The sequence below is a fragment of the Colias croceus genome, chromosome 22 (genome assembly GCF_905220415.1).
Source record: "Colias croceus chromosome 22, ilColCroc2.1".
Classification (NCBI taxonomy): Eukaryota; Metazoa; Arthropoda; class Insecta; order Lepidoptera; family Pieridae; genus Colias; species Colias croceus.
Window position 1 is genome coordinate 7,588,507 of NC_059558.1, and position 25,699 is coordinate 7,614,205.

The 25,699-nt window shown below is 31.5% G+C and overlaps 2 protein-coding genes and 1 pseudogene across 3 annotated transcripts; 1 reads left to right on the plus strand and 2 right to left on the minus strand.

The window, feature by feature from the left end:
• Positions 1 to 674: 674 nt before the first annotated feature.
• On the plus strand, positions 675 to 24,097 carry LOC123702018 (coactosin-like protein). 2 transcript variants are annotated; one of them, XM_045649665.1, is made up of 5 exons: positions 675 to 969; positions 17,264 to 17,346; positions 18,568 to 18,678; positions 19,005 to 19,134; positions 23,396 to 24,097. In XM_045649665.1, the coding sequence occupies exons 2-5, from the start codon at positions 17,270 to 17,272 to the stop codon at positions 23,510 to 23,512; spliced, it is 435 nt and encodes a 144-aa protein (XP_045505621.1). In that variant the 5' UTR covers positions 675 to 969; positions 17,264 to 17,269; the 3' UTR covers positions 23,513 to 24,097. The 2 variants fall into 2 exon arrangements, with proteins under 2 accessions (XP_045505621.1, XP_045505620.1); XM_045649664.1 differs by having other exon boundaries at positions 676 to 965.
• LOC123702047 lies at positions 21,593 to 21,696 on the minus strand (annotated as a pseudogene).
• LOC123702012 (origin recognition complex subunit 5) lies at positions 21,738 to 23,246 on the minus strand. The gene has a single exon (XM_045649653.1). It carries the CDS (start codon positions 23,157 to 23,159, stop codon positions 21,771 to 21,773), a length of 1,389 nt encoding a protein of 462 aa, XP_045505609.1. The 5' UTR covers positions 23,160 to 23,246; the 3' UTR covers positions 21,738 to 21,770.
• Positions 24,098 to 25,699: the final 1,602 nt, after the last annotated feature.

Below are 25,699 nucleotides of genomic sequence, written 5' to 3' on the forward strand. Positions count from 1 at the left end.
GATGCTAAAATTTGTAAAAAAAATACAAAACCATTTTATTAATGAAGATGTTTAATATTTCACCTTGAAGAAAGCTCTATTTCATTAAATAGTTTATAATACACTATAATAATATGTACTTCATGAAACTTCAATACCATTATACCAACCTGCTTAATTCCCGCCCTAAATACCCATTCCTGTTGATGTTGATGAAATTTATTAAATGAAATTTTTTAAGCCATAAATGTAATCATCAAGCAAGAACGAAAAATTCCATTCTTCTGCATCTTTTGAAGTGAACAACTTGATCCAGGAAGCTTAATTTAAAATAATTACTAACTCAATGGTTTTTCAAACGCAAAGTGATATCAATAAATACCCAACTGATATCAAGAAATGTTCACATTTCTCTTGAAAAAAAATGTAAGTACTGTATATTATTAAAAAAAATAAAGGTAAGGGTAGTTTAACTGTGGTTTAACAAGGGTTTAACCTTTGTTTGAAAATACAGAGTGTGTAAAAAATATAAAAATAACGACGTATTCCTGTAACTCATGTAAAATCGTATGTTCAATACTTATCATTTCGATAAGATTGTTTCTGGTAACAGGTTTGCCCGCTCGTAGAATTTGATGCATGCACTTGCCGTGTGTAGTGTGTAGTCATTCACTGGAGAAGGGAGTCTGTGTAGACGTAGTGTGTGGGCGTCACATCGGTTGTTGCATTCGTGCCTGTCGGTGGCGCGGTCATTTGGCGTTCAATTCGACGAATCGAAATTAATGGATACAGTGATTTAACAAATCGTTTAGTGTTCTAACGTCGACGCGACGCAGCCGTAAAATATTTTTTACGCTAACAATCAAATCGATACAATTGCTACGTGCGCCTTAAAACAGTGATAACTCCTTGGTGTTTTAAAAAATTAAAAAATGTCAGTGGAAGGATTGGAATACGAGACCATCGTCCAAAACGGACCTAAAAAAGTAAGTTATATTTTTTAAAATTTGTTTGTACCTGGCTGAATTAGTATTAATTAAAAAATTAAGAAAAAATAAATATTGTAGCGTGTGTCTGCGTCTTTAATTAATTTTTTTATATAATTTTACTATTTTATAATTTATTGACTTTCTATTATAATGAATATAGTCTAAAATATTCAATAAATCACGTAAAACACGCATGTTAATTTGTAAAATGCGTTTAAGCTTAGTCATACATGCCCGCCTAGTAGCTATTGAGACGTAAAGGGGGTGAAGTGGTGTTCTATACGTCTGTCTGGGTGCATTTCGGTAGGTATATATTCAATGGCACGCCTCCCAATACCAGGCTAATGTGATAACCGTCTACTACTGTTCTTTATGGTGTAAAAGGCATGGATGCGCTGTTTTGAATTGAAGATGTTGTTTTACATGAGATTAATTTTAATTGAAAAATGTCCTATTTAGTTATGTGATTATTATAATGCTTATGTACATTTTTAAATTGTTTAAATTAAAAATTTGACTTAGCTAGTTAGGTGCTTAAATAATAAAAAAAATACATTTAGAGATGAAGGTTTGACAAGTTTTAGTTGTAGAGTGCGACACGAAATAGGTATTGTGTTTGTAATAAATTTATTAATATTACGATTTATTAGCAAGTGTGATATAAATTCACCGTTTTCTAGAAGAACATATAATAGGAGAAAACTAATAAAAAGTAACCACTCTTACATACTTGCAGAGCCGTGCAGTCGTAAAATATTTAACTAAATGAAACGCACAATTTTATTGCTGTGTTTTATAAACACATCCGGCTCTCGGCTTGAAATTACACTTTGTTAATTTATATCTTGATTTTATAAATCATTTATACTTATTCTAAGAATAAAAAAAATGAATTTTATATACAGGCAACTTAACAATTGCGCTAATCACAAGAAAAAAGAAAAAAAAATCACATTCCATGTACAAAAAAAAGGTGGAAGAAAACACACTCGTAGTTAGTATAAAATATATTTTATAAAAAAGTCATTTCAATTTAAAAAAAAATAACGAAAGTAACTAAGAAGATCTAATTAAAAGTAAGAAGCTCAGTGAGCTCGAGTTTTCGGTAAGTTTAATTAAAACTGTAATAAAATAATTATATTTAAAAACTAGCCTCATCCCGCCATTTTAAACTCACCAGCTGGTATAAAAAAAGTCTACACTCTACAGGATTTCGAAATGACATTATGGACCTACATAACAGATAAATTATACAAATAACTTTATGAATAAATAATAATTAAAAATGTGCAGCTTTCTTTACCAGACAACGCATGTGTTTCTACGAAGTAGCAGTAATATTTTGCAAACGTACCTAGAGGTTATAACCAGCATTGTGAAGTTATCGATTATTAGTTGTTGCCTCGTCCGAGTATGTAATAGAATGACATGTGGCAGTTCATGTATTCTTTAGTTGCTACCAAGAAGCTTAGTTGCTACATAATCGTAACCATTAATATTATCTTGCTATCAGGAAAAATGTAGGCGATCCTTACAATAATCAAAGCTGCCTTGACTCTGCATTTGTCAGTGTTTTACCATCAAACATCCTTACCTACGTTCTATTAAAAAACACAAATCCTTTCTTTCTTTCGGTTACACATACACAGATATTATATAGGTATAATTTACTACACATTCACAAAAATGACAGATTACACAAATTCAACATACCTACCTAGCTTGTGACAATATAGCGTTCTTTTACGCCAAAGAATAAAAAAAATATAATTTTCCAGAATCGGCAGTTCATTAAAGTTTTGCTATAATCTTTTAAGTAAAAAGCTACTGAATTAACATTATTAAATTTAAAACGAAAGCTTGGGAACTATTCGAGTATTCAAATTAAACAGTTACCTAGCTGACGTTGAGATTATTGCGCGGGAAAACAATAGGCGATCGAGATCACACATGACCGTTACTTTCTTTAAACTAGAGCCTTCCTTGACTTCGTCTGAATATATGTTACTTATAAATTCGTTTCTATAAAAACATCCAACATTATTAGTAAGAAATAGGATAATCAAATAGACATTTAAAAATCAGTAACCTCACACACGGTCATAGAGATGAAGATTCAAATGATTCGGGGGTCAATGACCGTGCCGTATGTTAAATTTGTTGTGCCTATTCAAAGATCACCTCCATTTATTATAAAAACTACCTGACTAACTTCGATTATTCCTGTTTAAATGTTAATGTATTTAGGATCGATAAATTATACGAACTGATAAAAATTTTAATTTTGTGTACATACTTAATTATTAATTACTAGCGGTCCGCCCCGGCTTCGCCCGTGGTACATATTTCGCAATAAAAAGTAGCCTATGTCCTTTCTCGGGTATCAAAATATCTCCATACCAAATTTCATGCAAATTGGTTCAGTAATTTAGGCGTGATTGAGTAACAGACAGACAGACAGACAGAGTTACTTTCGCATTTATAATATTAGTATGGATTATTTGTTGATTTATAATTTACGTTAGGCGTGACGTTTTTATTGATTCATTATACAGTATGTCTATACTAATATTATAAAGCTGAAGAGTTTGTTTGTTTGTTTGAATGCGCTAATTTCGGGAACTACTGGACCGATTTCAAAAATTCTTTCGGTGTTAGATAGCCCATTTATCGAGGAAGGTTATAGGCTATATATAATCACGCTACGACCAACAGGAGTTTAGCCACGGGGGTGAAACCGCGCGGAGCAGCTAGTTATTTATAAAGTTATACCTATATATCATATAGTCCATCACTAGTCCATACATAGAAGTTCAACTTAGATCTTACTAGTTATTTTTTGTTAAAAGCTTACTAAGTACTGTTTTGTTAACGAAAATTTAAATAGAAATGAAGTTTATTTCCTAAATAGATAGCAAAACATTGACACAATAAAATAAAAAAACTCAGGCTTTTACTATCCCAAACAAGATCCCAAAGGATTTATGACATCCATTCATTCGTTCAAAAACTTATAAATCGAAATATTTAACTTTTAAATATAATTCGCGAATACTTTTATAGCCAAGTGGCACTTAATTTATAAAATTAAAGCGATTATAAATTGCAATCTTGAGTTATATACCGCTGTTACGTAAGCATGACCTTCCAAATGACCGTATTGGGATCTGGAAGCGGGTCAAGATATACTGGTTTTTGTGAAGTATTGGACAATAAGACTTTATTAAAAGTTCCTATTTGGGATAATGAAGGCCGCTCTTCTTTTGAAAGGGACATTTTTTAATTTTGTTGCTAAGGGCTATGTACTAGGTAGAGCCTGCGGCTTCGCGTGGTATCTGGATTGATAAAATGCATTTTTATATTATCCTAGGTGGTAATCTATGGGTATTCTAGTTGTAGCTAATTAGGTTCATTAATTTTTGCATGTCAGAGCAACAAACATATCAAATTCAATACAGACTTTTATATTTGCAGTTGGTAACAGTTGGCCTTTTAAATTTGCAAGGGTAATGAATAATAAGATTACATAAGTAAAATCAATTTATGTATAAAAAAACATGTTTATTAAGCTCTTATCATGTTTACAAAAAATTGCAACACTTCTTTGCTTTAATTTTTTACACTATACATATCTTTACTCATAAAAACAGGAATTGATCAACTTTATTTGAATTGTGTATGTAGAACTTGAAACAGACTTGCAAATTATCAAAAAAAGTAAAAATCTTTTTTTGTTAAGGATACCGCCGAATTCATACGAAATCTCAATTATTTTCGCATAAAACGAAACAAAAAGTCGACCTCGAAAACATCTGGATTGTGGCCAGTATATATTTTTACTCCTTATGGCTTGAGTCAGACGGAAGTACTTTATTTACTTTTGCAAGTCACTGCTATTCACTGTCCCCTTGTATGAATATCTAATACTTTCTTATGACGTGATAACTTTGTCTTGGATTTGTTCTTTTGTGATATAAAAAAAGAAGTTCCACTGAGTATTTTCTATTAGAAAATTATGACTCTAGCTTTGATATAGTTTTAATTTCGGTGGTAGTAAAACAAAGAAAAAAAAACAGTATAAATATTTATAATTTTTTGTCGGAACTATTAAGCTTATATTATCATTAGAGAAAGCACAGTAAAGCATAACAGTACTCGAATAAATTAAATGCAACAGTATTGATGTAGCAAAATTTGAAGTTTACATTACACTAGAAATTAAAATTAATCGTAACTTAACTAGCCAGCATTTTACATCCATTTTTCATAAAATCTATGCAATTTGTTTTTTTAGTATAGTCTGTTTTACGTATAATTTGTATACAATGGACAAATCGAGAAATGTTCCGATTCTGCGGCCGTTTTTGAACGAAGATACTTTTTTAAATGTTCCATTCCAAGAATTATGACAATGGATTTTTTATAGTCTGTGTATTTCCCGCGCTTTTGCGATTCAGCTGATTTTTTCGTTTTGTTTCCGAAATGTATGCTAGTATTTCAATGGTGGTATAAAAATTGTGAATGAAAACGTAAAGCAAAGGATAGCCTTGTTCTCACAGTTTTTATTGTTCGCGTGTTTTGTGGGAAAACTGATGTCCTTTTAATGGTTATTAAAATTTCTAAAAATATATAGATCTTTATCTGTATACACATGACACAGGTATGTATTTTATTTCCTTCGCATATTTCATTATCGATAAGTAATTGATATCGGATTCTGATATTGATTTATGTTGCAAAGTCATAATATATACTTATAATATGGTAAAATAATATAATATAAATAGAATCATTGATTAGTTATATTAGAATTAAATATCTATAGGTAAGTAGGCATGTAATTTTTTGGCTAAATTTTCATTTATTGTTTATTTAGTTCTTAGGTTCGTACTGTTTCTAGATCCTGCGGTCTCATTTCTAACAATTACCTAGGTCCTAGTGCATACAGACTAGAGTCCTTCACAGATAAAAGATGTTTGTCAAATTTGACATTTAGCTTTGACGCGGGTTCTTCACTGAAGGACCCTCGTGTCATTTGACGTCAGGGGGACTTAATTCCTTGAAACCTTGCTTGAAACAATGCAGCTTGGGTGTTGGTTCATCTTTGCATTATATTTTTATAAGAAAATTTAATACGTTATGTACTTGCGTGGCGTTGGATTTATATACGTATTCTAAGCTTCTTTTAAAATGATTGCAGTTTCACTTGGAACAAGTTTTTAGTGATTTTCATAGCCCTATAATTAGGAAATATGCCAGAAAGTTCATAAATAAATGTTTGAGTTTATTAATACATATTCGGAAAGAAACACAGAATGATGGTAATTTTTTCATATACCAAAACTTCAATTACTACGTATCTATGGTATCTACATCCTATTTCAAAAATAACAATTATTCTGAGTAACTGTAATTACCTACGCCTTAACACAGTAAAAAAGAAACAATGAAGCGTCGCCTTATATCAATAGAATAATTTGAAGTGACAGATTATATTAAATCTTGAATAATTAACCAACACACTTATGAATTATCTAAGGCCATTGATTTGTGAGTAATAAGGTCGATGTACTCGGGGGCGCATATTTTTCATTTGAAGACGAGAACTGAAGAGTTGTTATTTTTTCAAATCAACGTTCATGTTCGATTTTTTTTTTCATCTTTCGTTATAATAACTTAGTTAGTAACGTATTATTTTTGTATGACCATTTCTGCAACCCATGTTCTGTCAGGATGGCCTTGTTTTAGGGATATTCAAATAGTTTACGAAAATATAATCTGAATTGACGAAAATACAAAAAAATAATAAAAATAAATATGAACTGTAATGAGAAATTACTACTACTACTAAAAAGATACTTTCCGGTTCCATCCAAATATCTAAAAAAGCGAGCACTTAAAAATCCCTGTTCCCACAAAAATCTGGGTCATCTCACCGAACAAAGATTTCCTTGTGATCCACATGTGAGAGCACTTCCTTCTATACAAGAATGCTTTTATATTCCAAATTTGGATCTCTGGTTATTGTTAAATATTTGAGGATTTTTTTTATTGGATAAATGGAGTCTCATTTCTTGTAGAAATGACAAAGTTGTTTAGTACATTACTCTTACGAATCTAAAAATATGCACTTTACTGTTATTAAAAAAAAAAAAAAATTTAAAATTAATTATTATTAGTGATAGTTTCACAATACATAACTACCTACATTGGAAATCGCACGTAATATTTTCTTGTATCAACATTTCGATCGATAAGATAAAAATAAATAAGTATGATTCAATCTCTATAATACTAATTTAAAGATAATCAGTAATGACTAGGTAATGAGTATTAACAAATAGTCAACATTTTATATGGAATTCCCATGATTCATCCATTTTATAACACTTTTCTTTTAACCTAATTAATTACCCTACCTACTTTTATTTTACTATAGAAACAAAACAACAATAAAGCTAATAGTAAAATGTAGCTATTATGGGAACTATAATATTTTTTACGTATGAAAATATATTAAACGGTGTTTTAATTAATAACGAATCCATAATAATTGTTAAACAATATTCATTGTTACCTACCTATTCAGCTGTACCTTTATTCCGAACCAATTTCGAAATAATTACAACCATAGTGTATGTTATTTTGTGAAATCAATTTTGTCTGTTAAAAATATTCGTAAAATATTCTCAAATTCTGGCGTTTGTTATCAACATGCGTAGGTTCCCTAAATTAGCGTTAGCTACAGACTACCAGACGTATTCTGCGCCTGAAGGCAACCTAAAACCCAACCTAATGCCGGTTCACACATACCTACGTACGAATACCAATACGACGCACACCTCAAGTTTAGTACAACATTTGAAAATGTAAAATTTTTCGTATATTTTACAATTTTTTTTTACGCCAGGAAGTGTAATACATCGTCAACCATATCCCTCATAATAAGCCATTTTGTGAAAATATTACCTCACAAATGTCCCGTATAATAACTCCAATTATCCACTCTGTACAAGAACTTAATATTTAAGAGTGCTATTTAAAGGGGTGCATATTTTAAATAGTTTTTGTCAACATTCCACATTGCAATACAAGTGGTCGGATTGCGTCGTAATTTTAATTTTTTTTTGCGCCTGAAATCTCTGCAATCATCAAAATATTTTGATGAAAATTTAAATTCATTTCATCAGTATTTTATCTGTTTCATTATTAATTTACGTAATTCATTTAGTAAAGAAAAGTATCTATTTGAAGAAAATAAGACGTAGTTATATAAAAATAATCCTTAGGATTCATTAGGTAAAAGCTTATCTGGGCTATTAGTACCTACTTTACTCTCAACTTATTTTTCGTAGAGCACAGCCAGGCATGTACACATATTTTTATTTTTTTGCATTTCTTATTTATAATTATTGATTTAAAATTAAGTTTAAGTTAGCGTTTGAGTTTGTGAAACGCGTTATCTCTTACTAGCCACAGTATTTCATCCACTTCTTTATTTGGTGCTGGAAACAATGTAGATCTATTAAGATCTATATTGCTATACACTGACATTATATCTTGATAAGGCAATGATTTATAGACCGCTATTGGTTTTAATTTAATTAGTCTGTGCTTATGTTTCTAGTTAATCTGTAAGTAATTTGTTAACTCTTTTTATTTCACCCACGTTTTTAATACCTACAAGTACCCTAGTTATAAAAAGTATAAGTAATTACCTAATAAATATTACGGTTCGTGTTAGAAGAGAAAAGAAATGTGAAACTATGCAAATATCCACTGTATTGGTACCTACTTTATTATTCTTCTCTTAAAAAAATGACAACACCAAAAATTATGTTATTTGACATTCTAAATTCAAATGACGCCGCGCCGCGCCATAGAAAATTCGTTCTATTGAGACCAGTGTCACAATATACAGATACATACAGTAAGGAAACTTCATACAAAATGTTCGAAATGGCTCCCCCCCCCATCAAGCGTGTTTTCGAGGGTATTGAGGGGGATCGATAGTAGCGGGTGATACATCCATAGATTTTGAATATAGTATGGAAAAAAGTTTAAAGTGATGTCAATGTACATTAAATAAATATCGATTGTTTCAGTTTGTAGCCCTTTCAATAAATATATTTGTAAAAAACGTATCTGACTACAAGTTAAAAAGAGACTATTTTTTAATTTCTATAGATATGGCAGCATGAGTTTTAAATTAAGTTGACATATTTTCTACCAAAATGATAGCTACAAATAGTCACTATTAGGAGTCCAGTCTGTTTAAAGGTCGCATCTATTTTTTACGCAATCTAGAAGAGCACGAAAATATAAAAAAAAGGAAACCTTAAAAAAATCTTGTTTAAATTTATGTGCATAATTACGTAAATATTAGGGAAGAAAAGATAGATATTATAATTATTGTATTTTTATCGATACGTGGCGTCTCCACTTTGTCAAGCACTAAGCCTGTCAAACTATTTTCTTTTTCTTCCTAAAACAAAAAGGTAGAGGTTCTATGCTCGTATAATAATAATTTTAATTTATTTTTGCATATTTTGTGTTTTTTAATTTAATTCAATTTATCGTTTTAAAAATAATTTAGTAGGTATACCTACATACAAGTATTGTAAATTCTGGTTTAAAATAATTATTGAATATATGTATAATACAAATATCAAGCATTATAAATAATTTAGGTACATTAAATAGCCTTCGGCGTCCATAACAAAACTAGATTTCGAAATATAGCACTGATAAAAACGTATTTACTTTTACAAGTTGTATTAATTCGGATTGTTTCTTCTTGTAAATTCATATTTAGGCTACACCATTTTTGTATTTTAACGGGTTTTAATCTCCAAATTACCACAAAATCAACTGTGAAAAAAAGCAAACAGAAATATACAGGCCGAATTGATAACCTTCTCCTTTATTTTTCAAGTCGGTTAAATATCAAAAAGTAACAGCCCTATAGCTATACGTCATAATTTCATGGGGGTGGGCTTAGTTTCCTAACTGTATGTACGTAGTACATATCTGTCAACTGTGCCAGTGTAGAGCATTGTTTATTTAGCATTCTCACTTTTTAATTTTGTAAACTAAGGATGAGTTCGCACGATCCTTTCACCACGTGAAAACTAAATTCTCTAAATACCCGTTCGTTCAACTCGCGCGCGTCACATTTATTTTTAATTTCTCGTCTGTTGACCTTCAATCCTTCAATATGGCGGGTGGCGGGAACTTAAATAGCTGAGATTAAGTTCAGGAGTCAGATAAATGGTAAACTAAGTAGTTAGTTTTTCTTAATTCTGTTATTCTGGCATCAATTTTTGTTAATTTTGCCCCCAGCTGCGTTCGCGTTGATTTTACGTTGGGCGAAAGCTCAATATTCTTTCATCCCCGTCGGTAATTTTTTTTGCATACGACCGCGGATGACGGACATCTACATAAATAAATTTAAGTAGTATTTATTCTTTACATGATATTAGTTACCCATTAAATATCAATAAATATACAAAAATACATATAATCAACATGCGTTATCCTCAAGTATCAAAATTTATGTGAAAATTATGATAATGTAAACAACGTAGGTAATCTATATTATCTAAATCAAAACGTTCAATACGTTATTCCATCTATTTGCATACCAAAATTAAGGCTAAATTCAATGTTAAAAGTTTATTGTGATTAGTACTTAAATATCTAAACAAACGTATTTTTTTTATATCCAAGTTAATTATAATATGCAATTTTCTTTAATATATTAACGTTTTCTTCAGAACATAAATGCTCTGTAGATACATAGGTATTACTTTATAAATTCCATAATTCCAGAATTTACAGAGAACGAACTTCCAATACGTTTATTGTAGGTACCTACATCGTTTGGAAGTCGTCTACGGTAATTCATAGGAATACCTGTTCACCTTTATCGAGTTTTTTAAGTATTTATTTTCCAACTATAGTGGTCCGCCCCGGCTTCGCCCGTTGTACATAATACGCAATATAAGGTAGCCTATGTCCTTTATGGTATAAAAATATCTCCATACCAAATTTCATGCAAATTGGTTCAATAGTTTAGGCGTGATTGAGTAACAGACAGACAGACAGAGTTACTTTCGCATTTATAATATTATCTAAAATATCACAGAACTAATCAGCATTGTATAAATAACATTTAGCATTGTAATAATTGTTTGAACAACAATAATTGACATAAACTAACGATTTTCAAAGGATAACAATAGATGTTTATAGAGCCTGATAAATTGTTGATATATTGTGACTAATCTAATGTACATATACTATTCAATTGTTATAGTTTTATTGATGTTTAATAACTTGTTTAGAAGCATCATTTTGTTGTCTTTATAAAATACCTACTTTGTGTTGAACGACGAAGTTAGGTAATTTGAAAAAAAGCCATTTTAATTTTAGTTCAAATTATTAACTACCCACTTTCATTGCGAATTATAATTTTATTAAATTCAAAACAGTAAAGGATTTTCGTAACATTGATTCTTATTTTATAATAATAAAAGTTAATAAAGTTCCCTCAAGTTACAAATTGCAATATCCACTTAATAGGTACCTACATCATAAATATTCTCTTATTTTCAATTTACAATATTTTTTTTCTGAAATAAAATAACTAATAACTAACTGTTTCATAATTTACATAACTAGTACCTATAATGTTTCGAAGTTAGCTACAGAAAATTACATATTTTAAGATGCTTTCGGATGATGTAACATTTTCACTTCAGCGAAAGTGTATTCAGTTGAAAAATATTAATTTTACGCTTCAAGTACTTCCTTAGAACTGCCACCGAGTCTAATTAAATTGAAATAAAGACGTGAATACATTATAAAAAGGGGTTTTACATTGTAGTTTTAGTTTTACTGAGAGAAAGTTTTTACTAGACATTATAATTATTGTATTTTTATTACAGGTAATGAAGCCCGTTATTATTATGTTATTTTTCATGTAAGAATTGCATAAACAATGTAAAACCCGATGGTATATAAAATTATTGATTTGTAGTAACTATGTAGTTAAAAAATAATTGTCTGAAAATATCAATTTTTTAAGATCAATCTGGCCGATATTCGATAAATATTTTATTACGAGAAACTTTCTACCATTTTCTACGTAAATATTATATATTTCATATTCCATAATTTGTATGTAGGTATTTAAGTCAATATGCATTAAAATATAAAACTTAATAACATACACAAAGTTTCTATTTGCGAACAAAAAATTGAAAATCTTAGACTCTATCATGTCTGCCTCTATCAGCCTCTATCATTAAAATAAACCCTGTCAAATGTGCAATAGATAAGAAATAATTAAATGGATAGTGTAATACAATACCTAGAATCTAGATTAATATAATGTAACCAACGGTGCTAAAAGCTAAGTGTTCTACTCTATTTTATATTCACTTAAACAATTACCTACTTGTCAAATATGTTAAGAAAGCCTATTAGGTATATCATTCGTGAATATGTATTGGATTTATTGAAGTGAAACCTCTTTATCGGAGTTGGAAAAAAATTGAGTGTAACATTTTTTCGTTACGCGTGACATTTTTCCGTTACGCGCCATCTTTTTCTTATCCCTACCACGCGTGATTCGAATTTCTGTAAAGTTTCATATACATATTATAGTAAATTATTTTTTGAAAAATAACTCGACTTTCTGAGACGATGATTCCTAATTTCCCTAAAATATGACGGTCCAAAGAATCTTCTAAGAGAAGTCTGATTAAATAAATATATTTTCCAAAATGAAGAAATAAATAAAGAAATGACCAGACAAGAAGGTCATTAAGCTTAAGAAGGATTCCCGCCCAAAAATTCCTTGCAATCTAGATAAATAACATGGAATCACAACCAGTCGTTTCCTTTTCAAATGATGCGTATATGAACAAGAATATAATTCGGTCATATTTAATTCGGGTTAATACTCCGAGTTTCCTGTTTGTTTGTGCCTTGTATTAGGGACAGAGATGACGTCACGATTTATCTGTAGCAGAATATAGATGGTCAAAACATTATGCGTAATTTGTCTTCACTTTTATTACAAACAAATTCATTTGAATCATGGTCATTAGAGCTCAGGGCTCGGGCGCTAATGAATTGAAACTAAAAATCTTGGTATCAACTAAATCGAGTTTTAAATTTGAATAAAACTGGAAGAAAAGATCTTCAATATAAAAAAATATGCAATAAATATTATTATTAGGAAGCATATAGAAGTGGTTCTATGCCCTTTGAATTGGTCCATTTGACCAATGTCAAGGCTATTATTGAAGTTCTATTAGCCTCCATGTACAATCTGCAATGTAGAGGATAATGAAAATATTGTATTTGCTATAATTATTATAGAGAAAAAATAAGACGTTCTAAAAAAATTCCGACTTTTATAAAATAACCAAAGAGGTAATCTAAAAATAATCAAAGCGAAAAACGAAACCACATGACAATGTCCGTGTCACATCGACACGGCAGTTTCGATTTATTCCAATTTATATAAATAATGCAATAATAGAAAATATAAAACTCAAACTATGACCGATCCCATGGAGGGCAGCTACAGAAACCTGCAGGATCATATAGACAAACTGACAAACAACCAGAACAGTATAATAAATAAGTTCGATGTTCTGTCTCGGAATGTTGATGAGTTGAGGCGGATATTAACCCAGTGTTCTGAGAAGCTGGTAGGCTTAGAAGATGCTGTAACAGATAGACGGAAGATGAAGAATGATGTAAAGGTTCTAAAGAGCAGGGTAGATGAGCTATATGCTATCGTGAAGGAAGGAAAGGAAGATGTGTCTGTTAAGAGCGAAGATGTCCAGGATATTGAGTCGTGCCATTCCGGCTTTTCTTGCTCCTCCAAGGTAAAGGCAAGTTGACTTCAATATCGGATATTAAAACTACTTATAATATACTAGCTGCTCCGCGCGGTTTCACCCCCGTGGCTCCACTCCTGTTGCCCGAAGCGTGATGAAATATAGCCTATAACCTTCCTCGATAAATGGGCTATCTAACACCGAAAGAATTTTTCAAATCGGACCAGTAGTTCCCGAGATTAGTGCGTTCAAACAAACAAACAAACAAACAAACAAACTCTTCAGCTTTATAATATTAGTATAGATTTTGTAGAAAGGTAGTAATTATCTATTGTATTAGAAAATGTGTTCTGGATGCTGACCCGCTTTTCTTTACCTATAGTGGGATTAACTAAAGTTGGTTTCAGTTGATTGAGTTTGATGAATAGGTATGCGCAATTTCAGAACCAAATTATCTAAATTACATACATAGGTATACTATTAGATAGTATTATATTATCTGCGCTATTAGTAAGTTAAGAGTGTTTTAGTAATTAGTACGAAATATAAAATTAAACATTATATCTAATCTCGTTTGTAGCATTTCACTAAATAGACATATGACGGCTTTTACTTGGAAAAATTACCCACGACACGGTGTATGCGTGTTGCCATCGTAAAAATTATTTTTACACGGGCCGCCGCGTTGGGGAATTAGAGGATTAGATCATAAACAAATTTTATGGATACGTCATGTGTTTTAAACATATTGATGAGCATTAACTTGGTACATTCATATGGTTTTCATAATTATATTTAAAGTACGCGTGGTACTAGGATTAGAAGCATGTGTCATGCCAATCAAGATTATAATCTATACCTATCTGTGCTCAATTTTATTAATTACAATATTATGTTCTTTTTGAGAATAACATAATAGTATGTTTATCCATTCATACATCGTTTCCTTGGCATTTATAATACATACTTCTGGAGAATATAAGATGGAGTTATAATTTACCTTCATTAAATAGTAGGAAAGAATGTTATAGTTAAATTTAATTTATTGGCAAGTTATAATAGATTTTAAAATACAATGTAACGTAAAATACTTGTAGTAAGTACATGTTTAATCTTGTGCATCTAACTACAGGCACTATGATAAAAAACTGCAACGTATGCATTATTGGGAAAATATTTTTTCCTTGCGCTAAAAGAAACTATAAATAAAAATGTATGTCTATTGTCTATGGAAGTCTTTTTTTATGAATAACATGTGAAGGCATTTTAATTATAATAAAAAAACAGCAGTAATAAGATGTTTAACTTTTTCTTAAGGAAAAAAATTCTGAATTATTGAAAAAAAATATGGCTGGTAACCCTACATATTCGGATCACCTCTCACTGCGCGCACCGTAATGGCGTCTTGTTAATTATTACAATTAAAGCTTAATACTGTTATACAAACTACAAAGGTACTAAATACTTTCTTGTTTGTACTTCGCGAGTTACGCGTTGAAAGAAAATATTTTAAAGATTTAAAACAGGCTGCGTAAATCATTTGTTTTCTAATGAAAACAAAATATGATTTAATTATAAAATATAATGTCTTCAAAATGTGATTTTTAAAGTTTTGTATTAATATGGTTATCGTGTCATCTCTTATTTGTTGTAATTACTTATTTATGAAATTTCTATGCTAATTTTATGTATGTATCTGTAATCTGTATCTGTAATCTGTACTAGTTGATACCCACATCTTCATCCGCGTATTTTTTTTAACAATCCTCAATTGTTTTTTCAAATGAAGTAGAATAAGTTACTCCTGTTATTATCAGCTATCTTTAGTGAAAGTCACATTCTTTCAAGTACAGTTTTAGTGTAAATGAGAGCCAATTAAAAGATAGTGGTGACAAGCCAATTAATAGCTTCAGAGAAAGGCGTGGATAAAAATAAATCTACTTAACTTCTAACTAATAAATATTTAATGTTTGTGTTTAATTTTAATATAACAGCGTTTTATTGACACACAAACTACTTATAAAAACTAAGAATAATAGGTATTAACGAAAAGTTCCCAAAAATCTTAGAAAGATCACTATACCCATAGCCTACTTATATTTAATAACATAATTCTTTGATCATTATTAAAGTATGTATTATTTAATAATGCACTGACTATTATTATTATTCTACGTAAACTGAAACTGTATGCTTTGAAACCATAAATGGTATATTTACGAAAGTACGTGATGGCATGTATTGGTAGGTAACTATTCTTGTTTCTACCATTCTATATATGGAGTGTGTGGATTATACAAGGGGTTCACCCAGCTTCATCTGTGTTACATGGTGTATTTATAAAATCATGTATATAATGCCTACAGGCTAAAATACTTAACCTTCATATGGGTATTTAGGACTTTTACATTTTAGAAACATACCCAGGCTTAAGCTGTTTCTTTCGCTAAAAAATTATCCAGGAAAAAGTAAAGTCGTAATAATTAAAACTGTCCTTATGAACAAATAGACAATCATAATTATTTATGCAAAAAATTGTAATCTATTCGAATTATAACTCACTTTACACGTACGTTCTCACATCCTAATCTCGGTACGAATTCAGTCGAAGTTGGCGCCAACAAAACGTCGTTTAGTCGATAAGTGAGATCGGATAATTGACTGAAGCTATTCGTATTCATTATACAGCAGAGCATCTTCAGATTTCACCACTCTAGAACATGACAGCCGCTTTTGATTGGTAAATGGAGCATAATCGATCAGAACCATGTTTCACGTTGTTTGTGATCATGACACTTTCAGTGGTGCTTTGAGATTTGAGAAGTGCATTGGAATATAGAGTGTAACTGGTACATTTATATAATATGTTCTGTATGTGCAGCAGTTACACTCTATATATTGATGACTAGCTGTTCCCCGCGGTTTCACCCGCATTGCTCCGCTCCTGTTGGTCTTAGCGTGATCATATATAGCCTATAACCTTCCTCAATAAATGGGCTACTAACACCGAAATAATTTTTCAAATCGGACCAGTAGTTCCTGAGATTAGCGCGTTCAAACAAACAAACATAAAACTCTTCAGCTTTATAATATTAGTTTACTATGATTTATAGTCCAAGATGACGATTTTCTATAAACTTCAGTCTATACATACAGTAACATATGTATTTTACCACAAGACACACATAATATTATAATATAATCATGATTCCAGCAAATATTGTTCAAAAGTTGCATTCATAATTTAATAGCATTCGTATTCCTGTCCCTACAGCGTCAAAATAGTTTTTAACCATAGACAAGGAAATCAAATCATCAGAGCAATAGATTGCCGATTCACGGCCGATAAATTCTTTTTTAGCTCTATGTAATTCATTTAAAAACTATGTTGAACACTTGAACATTAAACGGTTTATTTATTGTTTCTTTTTTTTTCAGGTAGCCATGACCACCGGTATAGACAGAGACACGATACGTTCAGCATATGAAGACGTCAGATCTGATGCTACTCCCACCGAATGGTAAGATTTAGAGCTGGCGCGCTAGAGCAACTTTTGTCTCCGCAACTATTTTGTCTCTCCCATCAACTCTATAGGAAGAGGAAGTTGCGTCGCTACGTGCGCGCACTTTCTTACTAGCCCGTAGAGTTGATGGGAGAGACAAAATAGTTGCGGAGACAAAAGTTGCTCTTGCGCGCTAGCTCTTACCCAATTTAGAGGAGAAATCAGCCTATGAAAATCTATAAGTTCCATTGAGCATAGTACACGGAAGGTAGGACACCTGCATAGTGCCATGGTCTTTACAAATAAGGGTCACTAATATCCAACTGTGGTCTGTGAAACATTTATTGAATACGGTCTAGTACATCCTGAGATTAGCACGTTTAAACTAACACTTTAGTTTTATAATATTACAAGCTGCGCTTCGCGGTTTCACCCGCGTGGCTCCGCTCCTGTTGATTTTAGCGTAATGATATGTAGCCTATAATAGCCTTACTAGATAAATGGGCTATCTAACACCGAAAGAATTTTTTAAATCTGACCAGTAGTTCCTGAGATTAGCGTGTTCAAACAAACAAACTCTTCAGGTTAATAATATTAGTAAGTATAGATTAGTTTCCATAGATACAATGAAACATCTTATTTTTTATAAAACTATCTGATAAACCGAGCATTTTCCAATAAACGGTCGACACAGTAACAAGAGTTAACTCACTCAAGTATCGGACGTCAATTACAATATAAACACAGCATTGAATGAAAATTAATGAGCGAATGAACGTTTAGCGCATTCCCGGCTCCTAATCGTGCGTATTTGTTAACGGACAACAAGTACTATTTGTTTAAACTTGGCAACTACAAAATGGATTATGTATAAGGTTGATTTTAAGGTCGACTTGGGGATTACCTCCCAAAGTTTGGTAGCGTCAAAGACTCAAAGTCCAAAGAGATATAAAAAATGATAATCTATTTTTTCAAATTTATTTTTTGACCAGATACTTTCGGATGCATTTTAGAATATTCCGATTATATCTTACAATAAAAGAAAACTAAGTATTTTTTCGTATGCTTGAAGAAGAAGGTTACTCAAAAATAGATCGCACAAATTTAAAGTTCCTTATAATTATAAATACTGGGAGCATAATTGTTTTCTTTGGATACTCAATCTGGCATCTATTTTAAAAATAAAATCAACCCTTAGTAAATGTTTGTTCATAAATAATTGAAATGTTTTATTTGCAGGGCGGTTTTCAAATTCGAAGGCGCCAGGATAGTCTGCTCAGCGCGAGGGAGCGACTTCACGGAGTTTAGGACTCAGTTCTCTGATGACGAGCGGGCTTTTGGGTATCTGAGGTAAGGGCATTTAGAAATTGTTTATAAAATTGTAATGTAAATATTTGAATTGTTTATTTGGTGAGTGCGTACGTAATTTACGATTTGTTATAAAATGTAAGCTACTGCTAATTCGAAGGAATATGCCATATAATCGTTTGATTTCCTTAAGATTGTCTTCAATATATTTACCTAACATAACTAGTAGAAGCGTGTAGTATACAATTTTATTATGTTATTTAATTATAACAGATCAGTTAAAATATTTTTATATCTTCACATAATAAACAGCTCTCTTATTACTATAATAGTTCCACACCATTTTTTTAGCAAGTTTTATTCCACAGGCTGCAAATGGGAGACGAGATGTCGAAACGCAAAAAGTTCATGTTCATGACGTGGGTGGGCCCCAACGTGTCCGTCATCAACCGCGCCAAGATGTCCACAGATAAAGCGATCATCAAAGATATTATATCTGTAAGTATTTTTTTCAGCCTCCATGGTACAGTGGCTGACGCATGAGCGTAAAACCGAGGGATCCAGGTTTCGATTCCCGGTGGAGACGAAAAAAAAACGACGTGTAGCACTCGGGGACTGCCGCGGTAAAGCTATTGCATGCTATGCCTTCAAGCCACACCTCTGCCCGTCGGAGTGGGGAGCGTGAGGTTTTTTCGTTACGGAATTTCTCGATTCGGTCCCCGCGCTCAAGGCCCGCGATAGAAGCTATGCAATAGCTTAAAATTCGGTATCTTAGGACACAGAATTTGTATAGTGCATCTGCCCCATATACCCCACTATAAGGGAACACGGGACTTCAATAAGTATTTTATTTATTTATCTATGGTCTATAAACATTTGACGTATCCATGACGTATCACTTACGTAGACAACTATTTAATATCTGTGGTATTACATGGATTTCTATCCGATTACCGGGAAGCCAAATAGTGTTATAACTTTATAGCAGCTATTTATGTATATACTAGCTTCCGCCCGCGACTCCGTCCGCGCGGATGTCGGTCTTCGCGTGGATGGTTTATTTCTCCATTTTGAGTAACTCTGACAATGACATCTTATAAATATCTATTGGACCCAAATACGGCTAGGTCTATAATAATACGCAACGTGTGTTCGCGGTTCTACAGAACAACGTCTATGGATAAAACTGAAAAATTAAGATTATTTTTTTTCTACGTATTTTTCCAGGATAAAAATTATCCTATTTTACGCCCAGGATAATAAGGTATTAATTATATTTATCATTAATTATACCAAGTTTCATCGAAATCGAACCGGTAGTTTTCACGTGATGCCTTCACATACAGACAGACAGACAGACAGACAAAAATTTTTTTAATCACAAATTTAGGTTTGGTATCGATTCAGTAACACCCCCTCGTATTTATTTTTTCAATATTTTCAATGTACAGAATTGACCCTTCTACAGATTTATTATATGTATAGATGTATTTTTATGTTTAGAGCCTGAACCACTTATTGTGAAACACATATTCTATACAGTTTGTCAAATTATAATTAATTTGACAAACTGTATAGAATATCATCATCATCATCAAATAAATAAATAAATCATCATCAGCCCATATATACGTTCCCACTGCTGGGACACGGGCCTCCTATGAGGGTACAGGCCATAATCCACCACGCTGGCCAAGTGCGTGTTGGCGGATGACAACGTCATGTCGTCGAACTTTTTAATTCTTCGACATGTCGGTTTCCTCGCGATGTTTTCCTTGACCGTTCGAGCAGTGGTGATGTTACAACATGCGCAGATAAATTGAAAAATCAATTTATTTCCTGCGCGCTCGTCTGGTCTTGAGACTCGAACCCCGGACTTATCGATTCGAAGTCCGAGGTCTCACCACTGAGCCACCACTGCTCCACTGCGTATAAAATATAGATTATTATAAGCGTCTTGTTCGCAATCACGGTACAATATCTGTGGAAGTAAAATGTTGCTATTTAGCCACATTTAGACGTGCACTCCCGGAGATTTAATAAGATATTAGCTACATCCATTTACTTTTAATATAATTAGTATGTAGTACCTACCTAACTTACTAATAATATTGTCTTTTTAATTTTGAAGAACTATCATTTCAACCTCTTTATTTAATTTAGGTATTGGGGTGGTTCATGCCAAGAAAGAAAACTTATAACTTAAGTATTATTTATTTACCTACATACTTACATCATTAAAATTAACAACTCCAATGAGTCACATTATTAAATTAGTTACAGCCGTGCGCTGCGTTCAGGAAATATTATTACATATTACAAATTTTCTGTACCTACAGACATGCTATACAATTTCCAATAAGATAATTTTGGGCCTTTGTAAACAGCGAATTCATACAATTTGTCTGCAGTATGAATCAGCATGATTTGGCGAATGGCGAAAAATAACAATCACGTAAATCGGTTTAGAAACCGGCGTAACCGGTGTACCTACATACATAATACTTTTTTTGAAGTCGGTTAAAGATGGATATCAATTTAATGTAATCTTAAATCAAACCATAGAAAAAACAGAAATGATTATAAAAATTCTCAGTATACAGCACTTATGATAAAATATTATTTCATGAAAAGGTTTATCAATATGAGTAAATATTATCTTAATCCTTTAAAAGCACTTTTCTGCAATAAACATTATCTATCAGGCCACAATTAATCAGTTTCATTTAATCTGAAAACTATCTTTGCCTTTATAGAAATTTTCCATCAATAACATAACTGGAAGAATGAATCAAAATGTATTTTTAATACCTATTAAGTATAGTAATATAGGTACAACAAACTAGCTGTGCTCTGCGGTTTCACCCGCATTGCTCCGCTCCTTTTGGTCTTAGCGTGATGATATATAGCATATAGCCTTCCTCAATAAATGGGCTATCTAACACCGAAATAATTTTTTTATTTGTGTGACCAATATACATCTAAACTAGACTAATTAAAATGTGTGAAGAGTTCTCGTGAAGAGCTTACTATAGAAATGATCCTATGAAGTAAGGTCTTTATGTGTGAAACTATCCATCAGACATAATAAAACAACTAAATGATTGTAATATTTTATTTCCAGTTATAAAGTATTAAATAAAGTCGTACAAATACTTTCTAACATTAAAGCCAACAGTTTGTGCAACGGCAGATATAAAATCGTAGCCAACAATGCATTTATACTTTGAGGAGTCTAAATCTATTTCCTTATTGCCAGCAATAAGTTTTAGTTCAACCAGAGTAGCGATCTGTGCTAATAAGTTACTTGTTAGACCAATTTTTTCTTCAAGTATTGCATAGAATATTGCCAAAAGCCTATCTAGGGTGAATACTTTGGGACCAAGCTGTGTATTTAGTTTTTCAGTAATTTTTGCTTTCGCTCTCACTTGTTGTAATCTCTTTCTCTGTTTTCCATGATTTTTCATGAACAAGCGCTTGTCCTCCTTTGGAGGGTTATAGCTAGCCAGATATGCTGCAATCAGGAGGTATTTAGCATAGTATGGTAGCTCAAAACTTTGTGCAAATGTCTTTGTCGACATGAGTTCTTCTTTTAATGTATTCTCAAATTGGTAGTTGTTTATATCCATACAATTGTTGTTCTCTTTACCTGGGGAAGGGATAGCCAGTTTTTGAGTGCTTATTCTCAAATATAGCAGTTCAAGGCTTGTTTTGAGTATTGGAGCAATGTGGCGCCAGAGCTTGGACAAGTCGCTTGCACTGATTTCATTTTTTATAATTGGTTCGCAGTATTTAACGAAATTCACTCTCGCCATGTGCTGCAGTTCGATCAAATCACGACACGGTCGGTAGAACACGCTCAAGAATGCGTTAAGAAAGTTTGCAAACAATTCTGGCTTCTCAAGTTCTTCTTCGATATCACTGTCTATTTCATAGTTACTCTTCAAGTGTCGCACAAATGACTTATGATGCAAGAAAATGATTTTGAATAATTCTTCTTTGTTATAATTCGGGAAATACAATTTTATCGGATCTCGTACACCCATTTTGAAATAGAAATTATCGTATATCAGCTGTGTGACAAATATTGTGCATATATTTAACTTGCACAATTCTTTTAATCTAAGAAATGTACACATTATGCTGTGGTCCATGTTCCTTAATCTCTCTGCTCTATCGAATACCAATATAACTGGCTCATATTTTATTTTTGGGTATAAATTATTTAAGTTATTTATGAGATCTGACAATGAGTCGCATTTTGTATCGGCATCAGATTCTTGAAGTTCGTTTATTATTTCCTCGAACATTATTTTAGAGGTGTAGCATTCTATACAATCAATTATTACATGTTTATAATTTAAATACTCTAATACTTTGTTTACGCATAAAGTTTTACCAGTAGCCATACTTCCACTTAGAAATATACAAGGCGGCAACGGTTCATCGCTATCACCAAGTAGATCAATCAAACCATTTATCTGACTTTCTCTGCATGGCACTTTATTGAATATATCTTGCATTTTATGATTTTTTGCGATAAAAACTCACTCGAACACAAACACGCGAGCAATAAATAAACACACGATAGACAGATGTCAGTTTAATTTGACATTGTACTTCCCGCCAAAGCGTGAGAGAGACTGTCACATGCCGAGCATAGATAATAGAGTTTTAAAGTGCGGCTCTTCTACTACAATAATAATAATTATACTATTTATTTGAATGTTTCATTAAAATTGTATTTTTCTTATTTCAGAACTTTGCTGTGGAATTACAGTTGGAGAGTCAGTCTGAAATTGATATTGATCAATTTAAGGACGCTTTGAACAGGGCTGGAGGCGCAAATTACGGCACCGGAATCAGGGATTTATGAACTGAATCCGCCTAGGCATTACCACAATCGCATGACTGAATTTTATTTGAATAATATACACACTTTTTGTACTTTACAGTATTGTTAGAAACGACCTTGCGTAAATTAAGGTTGTGGTATTATTTAAAAAGCTAAAAAATTGCTCGTAGACTTTTTACAATATTTTCTACTAATTTAAATCTAGACTTAGACTAGGTGACACAAAATTTTAATTAAAAATGTTTATATTTCTACGATTCATAGTTTAAAACTGTAACATCAATAATTTATTTTTATCATGTCGAAGACTAGATTATTTTCTTAAAATTGGATGATTATTTTTTATTTATATATATTGATCGATTTTAAAATAATGATTTTAGTTTTTAACAAAACGTGCAATTTACCGCGTGTATGAAATTGCCAAAAACTTATAATGTTGCCATGTGTAAGGCATAAGTGCATTTATCTTTTGTATTTAAATGACCAAGTCAAAATTTTAGATCGTATTGTGTACAAGACTCAGGAATGATCGCTTTTATATTATACGCATGGATTGCATATCCAATTTTAATACTGACTGGTAAATAAAAGTAACCAAATGAATTTCTTGTTTCATTTTCCCACCCTATCTACCTTACCTTTGATAATTATTTTGTAGGTACTCAATGGCACCACCAGGCTCTTTCAAAAAATATAACGTACAGTTTTTATATGAAAAACGAAAACTATATTATACGGAGCCCGGAGGTAGTAATTGCATTAAGTGCCTGCAAAAATCCATACCACCACAAATTGTCTCTTTCTATATTTGCGTAAATCACGTTAAAACAATTGGGCCGATTTTAGATTTTAACCGTAATAAATGCCTACTCAGCTTTGAAATTCCAAATAGTAAAAAAAAATTATAGGCCACGCAAATTAAGCCGCGGGTGGCTCTAAAATACAAGAACAGCTACTTGTGTTCCTAAATGTGAATAAATTACAAAATAAATGGTGAAGGAACCCATTACCCAACGGAGTAAGGTCGATTCAGTTGCATAGGCAGTATGATAACTATGGCATCTCACCCCTTTTATCTCATCGATATAATAAATTTTAAGATATACCTCGCTACTTTTTTAAACATAATAATTATAAGCATTGAGCATGTAGGTTTTTTCAGTGGGATAAATGAGCAGGTTTCGAAACCATATTTTTGTGATATAAAACTGACTCTATGTAAGTATGAGATCTATTTAAGAATTTCAACCGCTCCCGGCTATTCTGTCACAGCACAATACATATTTTAAGGATCAACTTTAGTGTTTCTTTCAAGTTCTCTGTAGGAGTCGCTTTTCGAACCTGTGATAAATAATTTATTTTATCTTTTGAATATATGCACAAATGTATGCAGTTCAGTTTCCTCTTTTAGATATAATATAAAAAAATAAATTTTTAAAGAATAGATTAGGTACTATAGTAGGAGGGTCCATAGCTATTTTAAAGATGTATATTAGTCATCATATGTTATATTTGCATTTTTTTTTGATACAAGTGAATTAACATATTCAGAATTTAATTTCTACCAAGAATAGTCGATAAAAAACTCGATAGTAATTTTAAATAGGTTTATATCTAGTTTAAATAAAAACTGACACATACTCATATTGAGAGACCAAGAAAGGGATGGGTTTAAATAAAACACAATAAACATTTCCAATGATTTATTCAGCTTAAAAAACTACATAATGGCTCTGTTACAAAATTGGTGTACTATCTATGTTATTACAGTGTACTACAAAATTAGTGTTTTACGATGGTTTATTATTAAAATATAAAATACAGCTATTCCAACTATTTCACAATTATTGCTTTTATTAAAGTTACTTATGAGGTATGTTAGTTATGGTATCCGTTAGTTATTACAAATGTGTATAAACACGACTTTTTATTACAATAATACATGAAAACATTCGATAGCTTGAAAGAATTAAAATATGGTCGTTTATAGCACACATTATTGACAGAAAATCCATAACTAATTTATAAAAATGCAGTAAATTAGAAAAAAATATATAAAAGCAAAGTGAAAGTCGAACTTTTGTATAAATTTTCATTTAAATGCATTTTTTGGTTCCATTAAAAAAACAATAGATTAAGAGTATTTTTTTAACCAAATGTGTTTGAAAACTTTAATATCTGACAGATAGCATAATTGGAAACATA

What these genes read in the sequence shown, in the direction of transcription:
- LOC123702018 (XM_045649664.1), top strand. Translation starts at nt 912, where the DNA reads ATGTCAGTGGAAGGATTGGAATACGAGACCATCGTCCAAAACGGACCT. An exon ending in GATGCTACTCCCACCGAATG is followed by an intron (nt 17,347 to 18,567) that starts GTAAGATTTAGA and finishes TTTTATTTGCAG; the next exon opens with GGCGGTTTTCAAATTCGAAG. An exon ending in TCATCAAAGATATTATATCT is followed by an intron (nt 19,135 to 23,395) that starts GTAAGTATTTTT and finishes TTCTTATTTCAG; the next exon opens with AACTTTGCTGTGGAATTACA.
- LOC123702012 (XM_045649653.1), bottom strand. Translation starts at nt 23,159, where the DNA reads ATGCAAGATATATTCAATAAAGTGCCATGCAGAGAAAGTCAGATAAAT.